Source organism: Balaenoptera ricei, chromosome 8 (genome assembly GCF_028023285.1).
Source record: "Balaenoptera ricei isolate mBalRic1 chromosome 8, mBalRic1.hap2, whole genome shotgun sequence".
NCBI classification, from domain to species: domain Eukaryota; kingdom Metazoa; phylum Chordata; class Mammalia; order Artiodactyla; family Balaenopteridae; genus Balaenoptera; species Balaenoptera ricei.
Genome location: NC_082646.1, coordinates 111,560,646 through 111,581,233, shown reverse-complemented (window position 1 = coordinate 111,581,233; position 20,588 = coordinate 111,560,646). Strand labels below are relative to the sequence as shown.

The 20,588-nt window shown below is 53.4% G+C and overlaps 1 protein-coding gene across 10 annotated transcripts in view; it reads left to right on the top strand.

Annotated features, from left to right (window-relative positions):
• The window catches only part of SHANK2 (SH3 and multiple ankyrin repeat domains 2), a 552,759-nt gene that overhangs the window by 75,098 nt on the left and 457,073 nt on the right, over positions 1–20,588 (top strand). For all 10 annotated transcript variants that reach the window (XM_059932287.1, XM_059932286.1, XM_059932284.1 and 7 more), the window contains one exon: positions 9,116–9,334. In XM_059932287.1, the coding sequence (XP_059788270.1) occupies positions 9,128–9,334 (207 nt within the window). In that variant the 5' untranslated portion in view covers positions 9,116–9,127. The remainder of the gene's footprint in view (positions 1–9,115; positions 9,335–20,588) is intronic.

Sequence of the window (20,588 nt, the reverse complement as noted above, 5' to 3'; positions counted from 1 at the left end):
CTCTCCATTCATCTGGGTCTTCCTTCATTTCTTTCTTTTTTTGTTCTAAATGGTGTCCTATTAATTTTCTCCGTAAAGGTCTAGCACAAGTTGTTTTAGATATTTTTTCTTAGATATCTTTGGCTATTGTTGGGACTACGATAGTATTTTTTTTTAATTAATTAATTTTTATTATTTTTGACTGTGTTGGGTCTTCATTTCTGTGCAAGGGCTTTCTCTAGTTGCGGTGAGTGGGGGTCACTCTTCATCGCAGTGCGCGGGCCTCTCACTGTCGCGGCCTCTCATTGCAGAGCACAAGCTCCAGATGCGCAGGCTCAGTAGTTGTGGCTCATGGGCCTAGTTGCTCTGCGGCATGTGGGATCTTCCCAGACCAGGGCTCGAACCCGTGTCCCCTGCATTGGCAGGCAGACTCTCAACCACTGTGCCACCGGGGAAGCCCATAGTATTTTTTTAAAATTTAATTTAATTAATTTATTTTTGGCTGCGTTGGGTCTTCGTTGCTGTCCGTGGGCTTTCTCTAGTTGTGGCGAGCGGGGGCTACTCTTTGTTGTGGTGTGCGGGCTTTTCATTGCGGTGGCTTCTCTTGTTGCGGAGCATGGGCTCTAGGCTCATGGGCTTCAGTAGTTGTGGCACGCGGGCTCAGTACTTGTGGCTCACGGGCTCAGTTGCTCCGCGGCATGTGAGATCTTCCCGGACCAGAGCTTGAACCCGTGTCCCCGGCATTAGCAGGTGGATTCCCAACCACTGCACCACCAGGAAAGCCCCCATAGTATTTTTTTTAATTGTCTATTGCAAATGTAACAGAATTCAGTTAACTTTTGTGTATTAATTTCTTATCTGACATTTGCTGCACTTTTTCACTGGTTTAAATAATTTATCTCTAGATCCTCTTGGCTTTTCCACACAGAGTAGCATAATATCTGAAAAATAATTATTTTCCCCCATCCTTTTAATCCTGAAGCAATGTATTCACTTATCTGTTGGCTTGTTTATCGATTATGTTGATGTTTGCTACAGGACTGGGGGAGATGCACTGTTCCAGTTAAGGAAATGCTCTTTTAGTTTTCGTGTTCTAAGAGTTTGGGTCCTGACTGAGGGTGTTTCATTCCTAGTGCCCTGACATCCACCTTGGGGCTGTCACGGTCCGGGCCTCTGGTCCCTGAGGACACAAGGACTGTTGAACACAGCTTGGGTTTGAGAGGCGCCGAGAGAGACCGCCTCCCAGGAGAGGAAATCGTGACTTCTTGGCCCTCATTTCAGCATCCTTCCAGGGGAGCCTTTTGCTTTGGGAGAATTGATTCTTGGTTTCTGCAAAAATGTTAGGTGAGTGAGCCACTCATGTTGTGAAGAGTTTAGGACCTGGGTGCACACTGGTTGGTCAGAATCTCTTAATTTATGCTGGAAGAAAACGGAAATGTGGGCCTATGATAAAGACAGGACTTCTTTAGAATTGTGTGTCCCCGTTTACCATAGAGGCTCAGACGGGAGCCCCCTGTGGCCTGATGGGAAACCCAGCCTGGCTCTCTCCAGGACTGGGGGAGGCGGAGACCAAGGCCATCTTGAGTCTGGACAAGGAAGCGGTGGGGACCACACTCCTGTTGCCTGGAGACCACACACTCCCGAGGGAACTCTGCAGCATGGAAGGGAAGTGGGTTCAGCTCGTGAATGCTCCAAATCCCAGCATTTCTGTTAATCTACCCAGAACCCTTCTCAATACTCCCGTGTCCACGTAGAACACACCACGAAGGCGTGTGGCCCTTCCTCTTGTAGTCAGCGATCTTCAATGGAGACATCGTTTTAATTCAGGCAGCTCCTTTTCTGATTCGGGGTTATTGATTTTAGCTGAAGGAGAAGGTATTGAGTAGCTGTAAGCCTGGAGCCCTTTTCTTCTGGGTAGAGGAATATTTCAGATTTCCTGCCATGCGTGTCTTTACGCAGTAAGTACCTAGGGCGGCTGTGCTTGGCAGGGAGCTGGCCTCTGGGGGACGTGCACTGGAGGCGCGTGACACGGCTGCTGCGGGAGATGACATTTGTCCTCTCCAGGGGAAAGTGTTTCGGGGACAGGTGCTTTTGGGAAATGTGGCATTTGCCACTCTCTGAGACGACCACTCTGATAAATTCTGCGGTAAAGTGATTGGTGCGTTTTTGTTTAATCTAGTTATGTTTCCCAAACTTCTTTGACCAGGGGTGGATTGGAGTGTATGTGATGGAATGGTTCTCAGAACACTAGCTGGGAATCATTGGAGGTTAACAGGGAGGTATGGACAACGGGTATTCCCGGTAGAGAGCGAGGAGAGGGGAGGAGAGTCTGTATAGTTTTGGGAGTCGGGTCTGACCTGGGCTGGGGTGAGCCAGGCTTGAAGGAAAGACTCGGGAAACTCAGGAGAGGGACTCAGGGGGAAATGATGGTACCGACAAGTCGTGGGAAGAGAGGACAGACCTCTTCCTCTGAGTTCCTCCGAAGATGCAAGATGGGATGGAAATGGAGAGTTTATTTTAGACAGTGGTTACGGAGATGCCAAGAAAACCTGGCTATATGGCGATTCTGGTCATAAATGTGGTTCCTGCACCCATTTAAGGAGAACATCAGGAGGGTCTCACCCCCGTATGAGTTTCCTGGGGCCGCCATAGCCAAGTCCCACAGCCCGGGCGGCTTACACACAGACGTTCACTGTCCCCAGTCCTGGAGGCTGGAATCCAAGATCCAGGTGTGCACAGGGCTGGGTCCTCTTGAGGCCCCTTTCCTCAGCATGTAGATCGTCCCCCTGTGTGTGTCTGTGTCCTGACCTCCTCTTCTTATAAGGACACCAGTCCTGTGGGATTAGGGCCCCACCCTAGTGACCTCATTTCACCATAATCACTTCCTGAAAGACCCAACTCCAAATACAGCCACATTCGGGGGTACTGGGGATCAGGACTCCAACATGTGAATTTGATGGGGAGACACAGGGGCTAACGCCATGCTGGTGGCTGGGGTCTGCATTTACACCACCCCCGGCCCTGCGGCGTGGTAGAGGATGTGGCCCTAACAGATGGGGTGGCCGCCATGTGGCGCCAGGTGGGCTGCAGCTGCGGTCACTGTGCTGGGGGTAGTAGAGGGGGGCGGCTTCCAGGCAGGGGTCCTTGGAAGAGGGAGGTGGTGCTTGACCTGAATCCTGGTGTCTCCCCGTACTCTGGGGTGTGGTCTGAACCCTAGACCACCCCTACCAGATTCTGATTCAGTTACTGGGGGGCTGGTGTTGCAGCAACTTCCAGGGCAGCCCATGCCCCTGACCAGTGCCCCAGGGCCTCCCGGTCCCTCCTCAGTGGATGTGTTGTATGGGTGTGGGGAAAAGTAACACGAATTAAATAAACACCGAGACACAGGGCATGCTTTTTTCTCACCTTCCCAGGCTGCTCTCCTGCTCCACGCCCCCTCCTCCCCGAAACCCACCTACTTCCACACCCCGCCTCGCTCTCAGCCTGCGTTGACCGTCATTTGTTAGCAACTGTCAAACAGTGCGATAGAACCCGGGCTCCTCCCTAATCCAGTTCCAGACATACCAGTTCTGGTGGCAGCTGCTGCCAATCTTTGGCTGTGACCTTGACCCGAGTTCCCGTGTCTGTACAAAGTGCCAATGCAGCCCCTCAGGGAAGGGGTGGTCTCACTGCTTTGAGGATAAGACAGTTTTATACATTCGAATGTGCAAAATAAATGAATAGTCACAACATCTTGCTTCCAGTGTGTTAAATGTGTCGGGTGTCTTTGAGATTCCAGTTGAATAAAAACCTCTTTTTTTGCAAGAAAATCATATACACACACACACACACGAAATAAACCAGAGCCGACGGACCCTCTCCATTTTTAAGGTGATCTTCATATAGATGATTCTTGCAACTTTGACCTTGATAAAGTCAGCCTCGGCCATGGGGTTTTTGGTTTGTTTTTACTACCAAAAACAAACTTGTCTTCTGTCCCAGGTCAGGTTTCATATTTTCTCTGTGTCTGGAAGGAGCCAAGAGGAAAACCTAGCTGCCTGTTCCTCACCGGTGTTAGGGGACTCATGAGACAGTTTAAGATTTTATGTTTTTTTGGAACGATTGCATGCTTTCCTGGAACACTTCGGCAGCAGAACATGGAGTCTTTGTTAAAATTGCTTTTACCACCGTTATTTTCTTTTTCCCTTATTAATAGGTACCCAGCAGGGCCAATGAAACAAAGACATTCTAAGAGACATTGAACTTTATCGACTTGTGTCTGTAGAGCTTGGTATTTTCCCCGAGAGGTCAGTTATACTAGAAACACCTGCCCGTGGGTGGTGAGTAACCTTCCCTCCCGTGTCCTGGCGCTGGCTTTTCCTGGTATCCAGACTGAGTTTTGGTCTTTCGGTTCCTCTCCTCGGAACCTCCCCCGCCCCGCATGATGATGGGGTTAGCGAAGCCCCTCCGTCTCCCACAGCATTGCCAGATGAGATGCAGGGTGCCCAGTTCTGTGTGAATTTCAGGTGGATGACGGTTTAGTGTGAGTACGCCCCATGCGCTATTTAGGAAGTACTTAGGATAAAGCGGATCATTGTTTATCCAAAATGTAAATGTCTCCCGGCGCCCTCTGTGTCACCTGCGATCCAACCCACAGTTAATAATTAAGTGTTTTCCCAGGTGTTTGCTTTTCCCATGGATCAGGTGACCATGTTACCCAAGCCCGTTATTAAGGTCAAGACCTTCCTGCTGGGGCTTTTGGCCTGAACTCCTAGGACATCCCGGAAGGAAGCAGGTGCCGGTGCTGCCTTTTCCCTTTCAGACCCGTCCAGTGGGTGTTGGTGGCAGTCACGTCCCTGTGTGATAGTCACCCCTAAGCCGATGTGAGGGCCATGGTGGGGTCCTCGTGGCCAAACGATGTCTGTGGCCGGGGTGGGGGGGGAAGCTGGGGACGCGGGATCCCTTCCCCTTGGCGCTATCAGTTCTGTTCCCAGAGCCGATTTGAGTGTAGCCCGGCGCAAACATCCTCAAACCACCACCATCGCCGCTTTCGCTTTTCTGGAAAGAAGACCCTGCGGTCAGGCACACTTTACCGTTTAGGCCTGCGTGTCCACGATGGGTCACCAGCATGGGGTCTGCAGCTGCAACGTCACCCTGGAAAAACAACGGATTTCCGACATTTGGACATTCCAGGCTTTTGCCTCTCATCTGACCTGTCTCTGAACCACCTGCGGATCTGGAAATGTGGGCCGTTCACAGTCCTGCCCAGCGGCAGTGGCTGGGGTGTAAAGGCGGCTGACGCCTGCAGACGCAGCACGCGGCTGAGCTCTGAGCCGCCGCCGGAACTCGGCACCTCCCCGAGGCCTGCTGCCCCCCACTCCTGCCCAGGGTTCAGCGAGTGTCCCCTGTGCCCCAGATGATGGAGGGACAGTGGGGATGGATGGAAATGCTGCATTAGCAAGAGGATGAGACGGAAAGCACGTCCGAGGGCTTTAGAGAAAATGGACATGGTGGAAGTGAATGATCGGGGCACAGTTAATTTTAAAAAATTTCAAGCCACGGTAGCTGTTTCTGGAAGCCGGATCTGGAATGCACTTGAGATGGGGCACACCAGGGCCTGGCAGGGATGGGCAGGTGCCGTGTCTGCTCTGACCGGGCTCTCCACGCGCCCGATTCTCGAAAGCTGGCACTGAGGCCCACACTGCCTGAAGACGATGAGCTTTCTGGGGTCTCAGCTCATCCTGCATGGGAATGCTGCCCCAGAGACCCTCACCCTAACCCCACCTCCAACCCTAACCCTACCTCCAACCCTAACCCCACCTCCAACCCTAACCCTACCTCCAACCCTAACCCCTACCCCACCAGCAGACACTTCTGCCCCTGCCCGTGTCTGGCTTCCCACGGACCTGACCGTGGTCCCCACCTGACCGGATCCCCACCTGTGATGTGATGTCCCGTCCCATTATCTCTCTGCCTGTTTTCTGCTGGTCCCTGCTGGGTTCTGAAGCAGCACAGACACGGGGTCAGGATGGGAAGAAGCAGTTCTTACTGGGGCAGAAGCTACTCTGCACTGACTTCCACCCATCAGGACAGAAAGAAGCCACCGAAGCCCGGAGTGACCAGACCCGACACCCGCGCCCGTCCCATCCACCACTGACATGGCCCCTCGCCCCCCAGGAGAAGCCTGGGCTCATCCCTCTGTGTCTCTCTGTGCTGATGCCTAGTGCTTCACAGTTACAGGCACGAACTCGGCTCCAGGCGACCCGCAGCTCTGACTCTCATTGCATTCAGCTGGAGGGCGTCTAAAGATAATGTCGATATTGGGGCCTCACCCAGACCAATTGAATCAGACCTTCTGGCACCACTGTTTTTTTTTTTTTTTTTTAAAGATCCCAGGTAACTTCCCTGTGCAGCCAGGATGAAGAACCCCTGTTCTAGAGGATACGCTTCGTAGAAACCTGAAAACCTAGTTGGAAATAATTATGTATACCCAACTGTATAATACACAATTTACATTTATATTACATTATAATATATTATGATAATTACATACATATAATTACATGTAATATAATACTATGCAATTATTTCTATATTATAACTGTAACTGTATTATATATTATATAGTGTATATGTAGCACGTAATTATGCCAGGCACTTATTTTTTTCCTGTGTAAATGGTGAACGAGCGAATGCGGGAGTGAACGTGTTAGTAGAATTTGCAGCCAGGCTGTCTGGGACCTTCCTAAGGTAGAACCGGAAGTATCCAGACCCCGCCCTTGGCCACAGCCCTCTCTGCCCTCACCACATTTTGCACTTGTATGGCTGGGATAACATTAAGCTGAAATGACAAAGGCATTTGGCAGTGAACACAGGAATCCCCAAGTGCCCTGAAATTTTAATGCACAATAATGACACTGGGGTGAACTTTGGAAATTTTAATTTAAGAAGTCAGATCTTCCTGGGTGATTTGGATGGTCTGCTGTTTGAGATGTTTAGCCGGGGACCCCTCACGGGTGGTCTGAAGGCGGAAGGCAGAGGAGGAGTCCAGCCTGGGGCTGGGGTGGGTCAGTCGTCAGGTGCTCAGACTCACAGCGCGTGCGCCAGGGAGAGAGCCGGGCAGGAGCGAGATCTGACAGCATGGAGCCTCTTGGTTCCGGGAGGACCCGGGGAGGAGGGCAGGCTGGCCAGGGAGGTCGCTGCAGCTTGCTCCTGCCCCAAGTGCTGTGTGGCCACCCCTAGCAATGCCAGATTCTCCCGATGGTCACAGTGAGCCAGAAATCTGTGTTTTCATGTGAAACCTCCGGGTTAGGACACATTCTAAACCCTCTGCAGGCCAAACAGAACAGCATCTGTGGGCCACACTATCCTGGCCCCTTGCCCAAGGATGGTCCAGATCCTCTTGGCTGTAAGGGAGCCCCTGACCCAGTCATGGTCTTGCCTTTCCCTGGGTGAGGGTGCGTTTCTAAAGTGGCTCCTGCACTTTGCTGGGCTTTGTGCGTCTGGTCAGTTGCTGCAAATGTCCAGGGACCTGGTGGACGAACAGAGAAACACTTCCCGGGGCGTTCGCTGTCCTTCAGCGAACTCTGGAAATAAATGGTGGGCATCAGCCTTCCCAAACTGGACGCTGAGTTGGCACTGGCCGAGCTTTGTCCTGCCTGGGACTTCTCTGAGGCTCCCCCCAAAATGAAACAGTGCAGGGGCCGTGCACCCCAGCACCTGAGGCAGACGGGCAGGTGACCATGTTCCTCCCTTCTCCCCCACCCTCCTCCCTCCCTCCTGCTTTTCTCCCTCCTCCCTCCCTCCCCCATCCCTTCCTTCTGCTGTGAAATATTTCCAACACAGTGAAAGGAAAGCACAGAGAATGATGTAGCAAACGTCTGTGTCCCCAGGTTTGGCGAAGTTTGGCATTCTGTCCTGTTGGCTGGAACCAAACGTTACAAGTGGCATCACAGGCCCTGTGAACCCCTTTCCACCCCTCCCGACTTTAGGACTTTGTGTTTCCCATCGGTGCCTCTGCCCCGTCACTCACATCACACTCACGGTCAGTAGACAAGTCTGCATCTTTCCGACCTTTGTGAACAAGGACACCATGTCTGAATGGTCCTACAGACCGATTTCCTGTCTCAGGATTACATTTGGGGTCCTGCGTGTGTAGCTGGGGTTCAGGCCTGCTCACAGCTGTGTAGTCCGTGGGAAGAAGAGACCACGCCTTGGTCAGGCAGACCCCAAACGATTAGGGTGGCCTGTGAGCCGGGTCGCCCAGGACACCCTGGTTTTGCAGGGAACAGTCTTGGACATCTTTCCTGTGCACGTGACCTTGACCTTTGACCTCCTTTACAGAGTCACGCAGAAGTGCAACTGCTGGTTTGGCATGTTCGTTCCCCACCAGCACCCCCGGGTCGCACCGGCTTTTATCCGAACCTTTTGGGACCCCTGCCCATAGAGCTGGGGGTGTCCCCGTGGGCTGCCTGCTCCCCAGTTCTGTCCTGCTAACATCCGTGGTCCAAGGTGGCAGTTGGCCTCCTGACCTGGGTCCTTGATGGGGAACTTTGAACTTTCATTGCGCTTGATGGTAAGGAAGCTGCCCTCCCAGCCTCCACGGGCTCTTGGGGACCCCCGAGCCTCCCCCGTCAGCCTGCCCACGACTTTGGGTTCTGCTGCACTCCTGGGCCTGGAGATTATCTCATTTCTGAGCCGGGCCCTGCGCGCTGGGCCTATTTTTACACGACACCTATCATTGCTGTGTTTGAAGCAGAGAGGGTTATTATAGCAGGAGCTCAGTACCCTTCTGACCTGAAGCCTGCATTTCCTCCTTTCCTGCTGCTCTGTCCTCCGAGAAAAACAAAGGGAGCCTTTTCTCTTACCTCGGAACGTTTCAAACTGCCCCATTGCCCCTTTGGTTAATCCCCGTAAGCTGTGGTCATGGCCACGGCGAGTTAGGGCTCCTTTTAAATGCTGGGTTTCCAAGCACCGGGGCAGACAGAGCTCACGGGGTCCCCACTGGGTCCTGGCGGCCTCCTGGCTCGAGCGCTGGACACGGGTCACTCTGCCTGTGATCACGCCCACAGACGTGGGAGCCTGCCTCACTCAGACGCCCCCGGGTTCTTTCTTCAGTTTCCCCCAGAGTTTGTTTTCCTTCTCCCCCTCCGTGTAGACACAAGCAGCCATGCCGCGCAGCCCGACGTCCAGCGAGGACGAGATGGCCCGGAGCTTCTCCGACTCTTCGGAGGAATCGGACTCGGACAGCTCCAAGGAAGAGACCATCTACGACACCATCCGGGCCACAGCGGAGAAGCCGGGCGGCGCCAGGGCGGAGGAGAGCCAGGGCAACACGCTGGTGCTGCGCATCGTTATCGAGGACCTACAGCAGACGGTGAGCCTGCGCCCGGGTCAGCGGCAGGCGTGACCGGAACTCCAGGTGCCCCTGGTCCCCTCTGCCCGGCCGGTCCCTGTGGCCCACGCGTTGGGCTCCTGCCCCCTCCCCACCGAGCCCCCCGCCCCGCCCGCCCCCTCCTGGTGGTCCCGACCACCTCCCCCTCCGTCCTCTTTGTGCACTGCCAGCGGCACCTGCTGCGTGCGGGGACGGAGGCCGAGCCTCGGAGACACAGAGACCAGCCTTGCAGCGGCAACGCGCACAGTGGGCGCCTTAGCAGGCGGGCTGCCAGCACCCAGGAGGGCCCTGCCTCTTCCCCTGCCGCTCTGTGCCCCCCACTTCCTGGGGTGTGCCAGCTGTGTCCGGTGTGCCCTTCCCTGCACTGCCTGATGGCCACCTCCTAGCTGTCCCTGGAGGCTCAGGCCCGATGCTGTTTGCTGCATCGCCCACGAGGAAGACCGTCATTCTGGGGTGAACGTGCGTGAGGTACCTGGGGGCGCAGGAGAGGGGTCTTCCCGGCCGTGGTTCCATTCCAGCGGGGCCTCGGAAGATGGAGGAGGGTTTCCCTCTGGCGCGGGCGTGGCAGGTGACACACGCGGAAGCCTGGAGGGGGGCACCTGGCAGTGGGGTACAGTGTGGTGGGGGACCCATTGGGCTGGGCTGGGCTGGACTTGAACCCTCCCGAGGACACTGTCCAGGGTCTGGCTGGTGGATGCGGCATCTGGGCCAACGGGGAGGCAGGGATGGGTCGGGGAACCCAGGAGGGGCTTTCTGGAGGCCGGCAGATCGCAGACCCACAGTCAGGCTGAGTGGGCGCCTCTGGCTGGGAATTCTTGTCTCTCGGATGTAGACAGCCTCTGGGGCGCTCTGGATGAGGGGGTCGGGTGTGCCACGTCCAGCCTTGGTACTTAAAGGCCCTGATGGGGAAGGGGCCGCACTTGGGATCAGAGGGACTGGGGGGAGAGGCTCACTGCGCCACCACCTGGCCATTTGGTGCAGGTGCATCACTTGGCCTCCGACCTGGGACCTCATCTCCTGGTGCTCCGGGGGTCTAATGAGTAGGTTTGGTGCCTCGGGGGCTGGGTCTCTGCTCTCCCAGGAGACGTCTGCTCGTGGTCTCCCCTGGCCCTGCTCTCAGGGGAGGGGCCCCACGTGGGCTGAGGGTGCGGTGCTGCTGACACCGGTCATCTAAGAGCAAGGTCAGACGGCCCCACCTTCTAGGGAGAGCTCAGGGCGACCTGAACCCCAGAATGAATCCAGCAATGTGGCAGTCCTGGCGTTCAGCTCTTTCTTATTTTTTTAAAGATTTTTATTTTTATTTTTTGATGTGGACCATTTTTTTTTAAGTCTTTATTGAATTTGTTACAGTATTGCTTGTGTTCTGTGTTTTGGTTTTTTGGCCCAGAGGCATGTGGGATCCTAGCTCCCTGACCAGGGATCGAATCCGCATCCCTCTGCATTGGAAGGTCCCAACCACTGGACCGCCAGGGAAGTCCCAGCTCTTCTTTCTTCCATGTCACTTAACACCTCTTATAAAAGTAACAAGATTATTATAAAAACTTTGTCATATGGAAAAGCACAGATGCCAGTGCCAGAAGTGGTTGTCAGTAACATTTAATGAACATTTCAGACGTGTCTCTCCAAAGGGTTACAGGTAACAGGTGGCTGTGTACAGATAGAAATACGTGGGTAAGGCTCAAAGTACACACGCTGTTAATAAATCAGCATCATTATGATGATTTCATTTGAATATAAAAGGAGAAAAAGTCAGTGAAGGAAATGCTGAACTTTAGTTTTTTGTGTTTTTTTTTTTTTGCCATAAGGGAGACTGTTTCCAAATGAATCTGTAAACTTGAAAGAAGCAGTTACAAAACACTGGAAGGCTGAAATCTTTATTTGTTGTCATTTTTGATTACAAAATGACACATTTTTGATTACAGCTTTTTGCCTCCTTTTTTATTGCCATAAGGAACTTAGTGTTCTCTCCTCGTATTGTTTGGGGTGGATTAAGCTGATTGCTGTGATAAACAGACCTCCACATCTCAGGCACTTGACCCACAGATGCTTTATGTCTCGGTCCACTGGGGATCGGCGGGAATGAAGAGGTGGCGGTGGCAGTTCCGATCTGGGCAGCCATTCAGGGATTCAGGCTCCTCCAGCCGGGTAGTGGGGATGTGCCCTGGCCTCTGGAGTCCTCCCCCCGGGTCTCCTGTATCTGCTCAGAGGAGGAGGCAGGGAAAAGAGATAACTCATGGACCACGTCTCTCCTGCCACCTTCCCTCACGTCCTCCGCAGGCTGCTCCTGATCTGTGCACCTGACCCCAAGTGCCTGACTGCATGCTCCTGACCATGGAGGAGGCTGAGGAATGTAGTTTAGCTCTGAACCTGGGAAGGAAAAGGTCGCAGTGTGTGGAGAACAAGCAGCTGTGTGCACGTGCACACACATGCACACACACCCACGCGCACATGTACACGCGCGGCATCTCCTCCCCGCCCCCCGATTCTCGTTGGTGTAGAGCTCTCTGGGCGTGGTCACCATCCACCCCGCATAACACGCATCCTGCTGCAACCCTCAGAGCCCTGGCATCTCTCAGGCCCTCTTCCAGGGTCACTGCTCATTGCTGGGTAGACAGGGGCCTTCTCGTCACAGCTCTTTATTTCATTCCACCTCTTAAGCGGGCGGAGTTGACTGTCCAGGGTTTTTTCAGGAAGAGGTCCTGGGGGCAGCGCTTCCTCAGTGAATGGCCCACTGGTCTCGTCACTGGCGGGCGGGATGCTCTTTGAAGCCACCTTGATCCCGGGAGTCCTGGGCCATCGCCCGCAGGTGACATCCACCTGGGCTTTTCCTTCTCTGGTTCTGTCATCTTTTCTCTAATTGCTTTGATCACCTGGCGTTTTCCCTGTTTGTTCTTTCTTTACGGTAATTTCAGGTGCATCCATTCTGTTCTGTGCCTTCTGATTTATCACCGTCTTGTTATTTTGCCTTTCCATTTGTTTTCATAGCCCTGTGCTCGCTATTTTTGAAGATTATTCTTTTGAGTTATTTGTTTGTAGAGTTGGTTTCACGGCTTATTATTTTCCTCCTTAGCATGAAGTACTGAGATCTTTCTTCTTCCTAATCAGGGTGTATTTTCATCCAGAACAGATGAACCAGGTGTCTGATTTTTGCATGTCGTCCTTCTTCCTTTTCGCCGTTTCTTTCCCTGTAACGTCTCCGTTATTTTCTTTACTGTTTCTCCCGACCTGTTCCTGTGGTTCTTCAGTGACTTGCTCTTCTTTGTTGTGGTCACGAGAGTGAGTCAGACTTGGGGGTCTGTCTCCTGGCTCTTTTAGACACAAAGGCCCAGGGGTGGGGAGTGTTGAGTCTTTTTAGGAGGTCCAGGCTCTTTCTTTTGAGATTTTTCTGGTGCAGGGAGCTGTCCCTTTCTTGTGCATGGACACCCCCAGCCCTCGGAGCACCCCCAGTTAGCAAGCAGCCCTTCCGGGGGGGGCATCTCCTTTTGTCTCCCCAACCCTTGCCCAGTCAGAGGAGGGAAGAGAGAAGGGCCCCATATTCACGTCTGTCCAGATTTGAGTATACTGATGCAAAATGTCTGGATTTTTGTCCCTGCCAGTACCACTTCCAGGAATGAAGGTTGGGAGTTTTCCCCTGGAGGATTCAGTTTCTCTGGGGTGTACGAGAAGGATGTTTCTGGCCTTATTTGTGCCCATTTTCCACTTTGGGTGCTTTTGGGGGTGGCTTTCATTATTTGGGGTCACTGGGTTGGACCTGGCTTCACCTCTTCTCGGCCCCTGGGTGCTGCACTGCTCATCCAAAGACCCTCCCTGGTGGGGACCTGGGTGACCCCCGCCACCCCGGCATGAACCTGTCCTCACGCTGCAGGGTTTAACCCTTTGAGCCCCTGAATTCTGTTACTGCTTATCGATGCTGGAGGAGTTTGGGGGACTGGAGAAGCACTCCCCTCAGATTTCAGACCCCAGACCTAAGATGCAAATGGGAAGGTGGAGGAAGGGGGGATGACGTGTGCCTTCCCCACCCGTCTCCCCAGGTGGGTTGCCCGTGTGCCCGGGGCCGGTACTGAAGGTCTCCGAGGCTGGGGCCCGGCCCCCCTGCAGGTGTGAAGTGAGCCTCGCAGGCTGGGCTCATAAATGTCTGTGACCTCAATGGCTGTCCCTGCTCAAAGTCTGTCTGTCTGGACAGTCCACCCCAGGGGACACTTATCATCACAACAGGGAGAGAGGCTGTCTCCCAGCCTGGCTGCTGGGAGGCTCCGAGGGCGGCCAGGCCAGGGTGTGGGACATCAGGGAAGGTTGTCACAGGCCGACTGATGGCGAGTGGCCCAGAAGGTACTCTGTCCTCAGGCCACAGGCTTTGGGGACCTGTCGGGAGTTGCTGATGGAGAAACACCTGTTCTGTAGGCCCAGAATTACCAAAATTCTTCCCGAAAGGAAGATCCTCCCAGGGGTTTGGTCTCTACTCCCAGGAGCATAATTGTTTCCAGAACCTTCTGAGGACCACCTCTCTTCTCTTCACTTTGTCCAACACACACAAAGGCCCTGGAGCCTGAGACTAGCAATCCCGCGGGTATGAGCGCTCAGGACAGAGTGGCGTTGTTCCCGCGTGAAGGCCCTTGCCAGGGTGAGTCCTGGAGCTGGGGGCTCGAGACGGGCCTGGACTCCTGCCCAGAGGGTTCGCGGAGCTGCCGAGCGGGTTCATCAGCCCAGCGCCCGCTCACGGCTTCTCCAGAAGCTCACGTGGCGGTCCCTCTTCTGCCCCAGGTGGAAGAGGTTCCCTCTGTAACCGAAAGTGAGGTCCAGCTGCTTGCTGCTCTAAAGTCAATAAAGGGGCAAGGTTGGTGGAAAGGAAAGTTTGCTTTATTTCAGAGGCTGGCAACCTGGGTGGGACAGGACAGATGTCCACAGGCCAGCTCCCCACCCCTGACAGTCAGTGGGCAAGAGCTTTTATAGACGGAGCACGAAACAGCACAGTCAGCTCTGACGGTCATCTTGAAATTGGTCATGCAGTGGTCTGGTCAGTGTCATCTTGATTGTTTTAAGGACAGTTAATCTTCAGTTCCAGGACGGGTTCGTTCCCATTTCCTTGAGACCAGTTCTCGGAATTGTGGCAGCTTGTGTCATGGTTACAGTCTGGTCATCATGCAGTTAACTTCTTCCACCTGGTGGGGTTTCTGTATCTAAAATAGCTCAAAGGACATGGCTCAGAATATTATCTATAGCCCTTGAGGAGGAACTAAAGGTCCTTGACTTTGCTTAATGACTAAACTATTATTATTTGGTCTCGTTTGACTGTTTTCCTTTGCTTCTGCATTTTCTCACTTCTCTGATTAAACCTATTGTTTGGCTAACGTTTTCTTCACAGACGAAAGGCAGGCAGAGGACATGGGGGGCGGGGGGAAGGACCATAGGGCCCTGCTCCGTTTCACCTCCCCAGGTGGGGTCTGGACCTGCTTCTCCTGAGTGACTGCTGTTTCTGCATCTCAGTGGGGCTGGAGTGTTGCACCTTGGATGGAGAGTCTCTGGCTGTGCCGGTCCTCCTTCCAGGAAAGCTCCCCGGGGGCCACCACACGCGCCGATGAGCGGAGTTCCGGCTGGGTGGATGGGTGCGCAGGCCACGCGGGGATGACAGGTGGGGCGGGCTCTGGAGTGTGGCAGGCGGGCATTCCTTCTGCCCGCTGGAGCATCGCAGATGCACAAGGAGCTTACAGTGGGGTTGAGCTCTGGCACCCGTCGGTAAACTTGGCCTTTTTAGCAAGAGGCACGAGCCAAAATCAGTAGAGACTATATAGCTCTTGTGTTATTTCTATTTGGGGGCACAGCAAACGGGGAAGTGGGGACAGAGCTGGCACCAGGACCTTCACAGCCCCCTTTCCAAGCCTCCCTGGACGTCACATCACAAGGACGGCGCAGAGGAGAACAGAAGGGGGCAGTGACGAGCTTTCGGGATCCCCCTGGGTGCGTACAGCATCTGCCCCCCACGCCCACCTCCACCCAGGGCTTGGCACCGAGTGGCTGCGGGGAAGCTGTCCGTCCACGTGTCTGTCCCCACGACCCGTCTGAGCCAGTTAACGGAGGTGCAGGAGCCTGGCCCACCTGGCAGAGGCTTCTGGAAAATGCCTTTTTGCTTGAATCAGTGCTTGCATTTATTAGATAACTGCATCTTGGAGTTTATTTCATGTAGGAAAGAGCATCTCAGCTGCTCTCCTGACCCCTCAGCCACAGTTTATTTCTGTCCACCCATCCCTCTCTCCCTCGAATTTCCCCCCGAGAGCAGCGGCCTGTAGCATCCCCGATCCCCGCCGCGGCCTTCCTCCCCGCTGCATCCCCGCCTTGCCTGCCTCCCCCGCCCTGACCCCCGCAGCAGCTGACCAAAGTGCCCCTGATCCATCACTTGCCTCCAATCGGGCTGTCAGGGCTGCTCGATCCAAGTGGCCTTGGTCCTCCCGCTCATCACCGAGAATCAAAACAGAACTCCAAGAGCACAGAGGGCTCACCTCCTCCTCCGTCAGGGTTTTAAATCCTCCTTTATCCTGTTGCCTCCGGCAACCTTCGTATTTGCTTTTTATATTTGAGGCTTCCCTGGTTTTTGAATATGAGGAGGACTTTGCCTGTCCTGTCTGTTTCTGAGCCCATCTCCTCCTACAGTAGCTGAGAATCCAGCCCCGATGGCTGGCCTCTCATGCTGCAAAGACCAGGAGGGGGGCATGCATCGTGAGAGAAGGTTCTGGAAGGCCTGTGCAGGAGTGGCTCGTCACCTTGAGAATCTCCGTCGGGGCACACGGCTGGGCAGGTGTTCAGTCCATCACTCTGGGCCCCTCGGGAGGTGAGAGTCTCCTTCCGGAAGTTAATTGCAGCCTCTGAATTCCACTCCCGGAAGGTTTGTCGTTGACTGCCAAGGACGCATCTTTCCAGAGGGAATGTGGTGGGTTGGGTGGACCTTCTGCCACGTTCTCTGGACACCCAGGCACTGGGTGAACGGAGAGCGGGAGGCTCGGGCCGGGGAAGCGCAGGTTGGCCGAGCCTGGGCCCTGCAGCCTGGCCCTCCCAGGCTCCCGCCTGCCTGGGTTTGTCTCGCATTCACACAGGATTCCTTTTCCTGGGATCCCTCCCCAGCTCCCTCATCCCTCCACCTCTACTCATGTCTCACGGCAACCAAGCTGTGCAAGGCCTCCCTGACCCTCCGGCTGGCGGGAGGTCCTGTAACCATGTCTGTCCAACGCCGTCCCAACCACGGTCACGGCTCCAGCTCGACCTCCTGTCCGGGGCCTGGACCGCGTTTCTTCCTTGACATCTCCTCTGAAAGCTCGGAGGCCCGTCAACTCACATGGTCCAGAGCAGATGCCATGACCCTTTCCTTCTTCCCTCTGACCCCAAAGCTGGCCCCGCTGGTTTCCCTCTCTTGGCCAGTGGTTACATTAAAAAAAACCCAGCTCTACTGAGGTGTGATTTACAAGCCGTGAAGCTCACGCATTTTAAGGGCCCTGTCCAGTGGTTTTCAGTAAGCCTGCTGAGTTGCCCGGCCACCTCGGTCTGGACTCTTCCCATCACCACCTTGGTCTGGACTCTTCCCATCACCACCTCGTGCCTGTTTGCAGTTCCTCCTCATCCCCACTTCTAGCCCCGACAACCACTAACCGTGTTCTGTCTCCACGGAGTCTCCTCTTCTGGACCACCCACGTGAACAGGTCACACGACGTGTGGCCTTCTTTCACCTGGCGTCACGGGCGTGAGGTTCATCCACGTCATGGCATCTGTCTGTTCTTTCCTTTTTATCACCGGGTAGTAGCCCATCGTGAGGCTGAATCCATTCCCCGGTTGATGGCCAGTTGGGTTGTTCCCACTTTGGGCTGTGAACCTTCTCTGATTCTGTTGTCTGAGCCAGAACCCAGGAGTTATCCCGAGCATTCCATCGCCCCTCAGCCAATCCACCCCCGAGTCCTGCCCTTTGACCTTCTGAATCCCTTTGCACCCGTGTCACTGTTTCCCCACCCCAGCCCTGTCTCTGCCATCTTCCTCCTGGACCAGGGGAGCTGCAGACCCCTTTTTCCTCCCAGAAGTTTTCTACACAGTGCTGAAAGCAGCTGTTTTTTGTTTTAATTTTTTATTTTTTTTTAATGCTATTCTTGTCTGCTTACATTCTTTTTATGTATGTATGTATGGCTGTGTTGGGTCTTCGTTTCTGTGCGAGGGCTTTCTCTAGTTGTGGCAAGCGGGGACCACTCTTCATCGCGGTGCGCGGGCCACTCTTCATCGCGGTGCGCGGGCCTCTCACTATCGCGGCCTCTCGTTGCCGAGCAGAGGCTCCAGACGCGCAGGCTCAGTAATTGTGGCTCATGGGCCGAGTTGCTCCGCAGCATGTGGGATCTTCCCAGACCAGGGCTCGAACCCGCGTCCCCTGCATTGGCAGGCAGATTCTCAACCACTGCGCCACCAGGGCAGCCCAAAGCAGCTGTTTTTAATGCGAACCCGGTTGCCTCTTTGTTGTTGACCACCCCCCGTCCAGGAGTCTTACTGTTCTTAGAATAAGATCAAATGCACAAACTTATTTACAAAACAGAAATAGAGTCACAGATGTAGAAAATAAACTTATGGTTACCTAGGGGAAAGGGGGCTGGAGGGATAAATTGGTAGATTGGGATTAACATATACACACTACTATATATAAAATAGATAATCAACAAGGACCTACTTTGTAGCACAGGGAACTCTACCCAATACTCTGTAGTGACCTATATGGGAAAAGAATCTAATTTTTTTCTTTATTTTTGGCTGCGTTGGGTCTTTGTTGCTGCACGTGGGCTTTCTCTAGTTGCGGCGAGCGGGGGCCACTCTTCGTTGTGGTGCATGGGCTTCTCACTGCGGTGGCTTCTCTTGTTGCGGAGCACAGGCTCTAGGTGCGCGAGCTTCAGTAGTTGCAGCACGTGGGCTCAGTAGCTGTGGCTCGTGAGCTCTAGAGAGCAGGAGTTGTGGCGCATGGGCTTAGTTGCTCCGCGGCATGTGGGATCCTCCCGGACAGGGATCGAACCGTGTCCCCTGCATTGGCAGGCGGATTCTTAACCACTGAGCCACAAGGGAAGTCCTGGGAAAAGAATCTAAAGAAGAGTGGGTATATGTATATGTATAACAGAATCACTTTGCTATACACCTGAAACTAACACATATTGTAAATCAACTATATGCCAATAAAAATTAATTTTAAGAAGAGGATCAAATGCTAGACGTCTTATGAATTCATCTCAGCCCTTGCCTGCTGAGGTGACATCTGAGCCGAGCCCCAGGTGTCGAGAGGTTGGCTTGTAAGGATCTTTGCCCAGAACATTCCGGGCAGAGGGTCGCAGGAGCAGCATGCCTGAGGTGGGAATGAACTTGGTTGGCAAGTCAGAGCAGCGGAGAAGGCCGAGGCCGCCGGCTGGGCAGGTGCACGGGGCGGAGGGTGGTGGGTAGGGGCTGAGGCGAGGGGGTGTGATTCCCCCTGAAGAACAGTGGGAATTTTGGAAAGGTTTGGCACAGAGCGTGTGACCTCGTTTATATTTGAAAGGGGACCCTGGCTTCTCTCGGGGGAGGAGGGAAGGGAGCAGAGGCAGGTAGGAGGCTCCTGCAGCAATCCAGGGGGTAGCGGGTGTTGGAGGCTGGGGCCAGGGGTGGCGGGAGAAGGGGGAAACGGGGACAGGTTCCTGATGACAAAGTCGAGGTCATCAGAGCACATGCGGCTCTCGCAGGAGATTGTGCTCTGGCCAAACAAAGGGTCCTTAAGGGTGACTTGTATCAACACCCTGCCTGCGTCTTTGCAGTTTCTCAGCACAGGAACAAAAAAAGACTCCTTTTCTTTGAAAGATTGAGATGTAATTCATGTACCGTACACTTTGCCCGTTGAAAGTGTACAATTCAGTGGATTTTAGTAAATTCACAGGTGAGGGTACCCACCACCACAGTCAATCTTAGAACATTTTCGTCACCCCAAAAGGAAACCCCATACCTGTTAGCAGGGTGTCCCCCATACCCCTCCCCCAGTCCCTGGCGACCACTAATCTGCTTTCTGTCTCCGTGGATTTGCCTGTTCTGGACGTTCCATGTCAGTGGAATCAGGTGATGTGTGGCCTGGGAGGCGGCTCATATTTATTTACTTTTGTTGTCGGCTTCTCCTGTTGGAGACAAGCCCATCCCCCTAGGTCTTCCCCTGAAAACAGCGCTTATCCCATTGACGCCTTAAATGTCTCCATTAAATGGCCTCACGGGTCACCCAGTAGCCCAGGCAACGCAGAGGTGAGAAACTCTTGCATCAAAATGTTCTTTTGTCTTTTGTGCTGCCATTTTGTTTTCAGATTTTCCTGTCCCAGATTTTCCTTTCTCGCCTGCTTGTTCGCTGACCACAAGGAAATCTGTTTGGGATTTTAGACTTGATTAGAACATGAGTTGTACATGACCCTGACTTGAGTACATCTTCTTCCCTAAAAAAGTCATCAAAGAGGACTCAGTGTACAGAAGGTGATAACGGTGATAATGTTCTTCGTTCAGGAACTTGGTTTATGGCGGTGGAGTGTGGTCCGGGGCCGACTCCAGTTCAGCCAGGGAAGCCCCCAAGAGGCCGAGGAACGCCTTAGGTTCCAGATTGGTGTATCTTTTTTTCATTTAGAGAAAATTTAAAATATAGGAAAAATACAAAGAATAATATCATACATACCAGTTTTATTGTTTATTATGTAGAATCGACAGTGGTTCACGTTTTGTCTTTCTTCAATCATAGGGTTAAAATGTTTCTGATAAAGCCCAAGTCTCCCTCACCCTCCTGCCCAGGCCCCTCTGCTCAGGGGCAGACACTGTCGTGATTCACTGTGAATCCCTCTTGTTCCTTTTCCTCTTTTTATATGCATCAGTGATCTCTATATAGTGTTGTGTTGTTGTGTAAAAATGAATATATATATACCTGGTATCACACTGGGCATGTCATTTATGACTTACGTTTTCCACTTGGTGTTATATTTTCAAGATTTGTCTTTATTTATTTTATGTATCCACCCATCTACCCATCCATCCACCCATCCATCCATCTACCCTTTTGGCATTGCAGAAATATATGGTTTGGATCTTTGATCTCTACCTTCAGCAGCTCTGTTAATGTCCTTTGGAGTAATGCATTTGGATCACTTTGCGGGGGTAAAAGCACGGAACCTGGTTATCTTTGTGGTTTCATTACTTGCTTGGTAAAGCCAGAGAGAGCCCACCTCCCCACACCCTT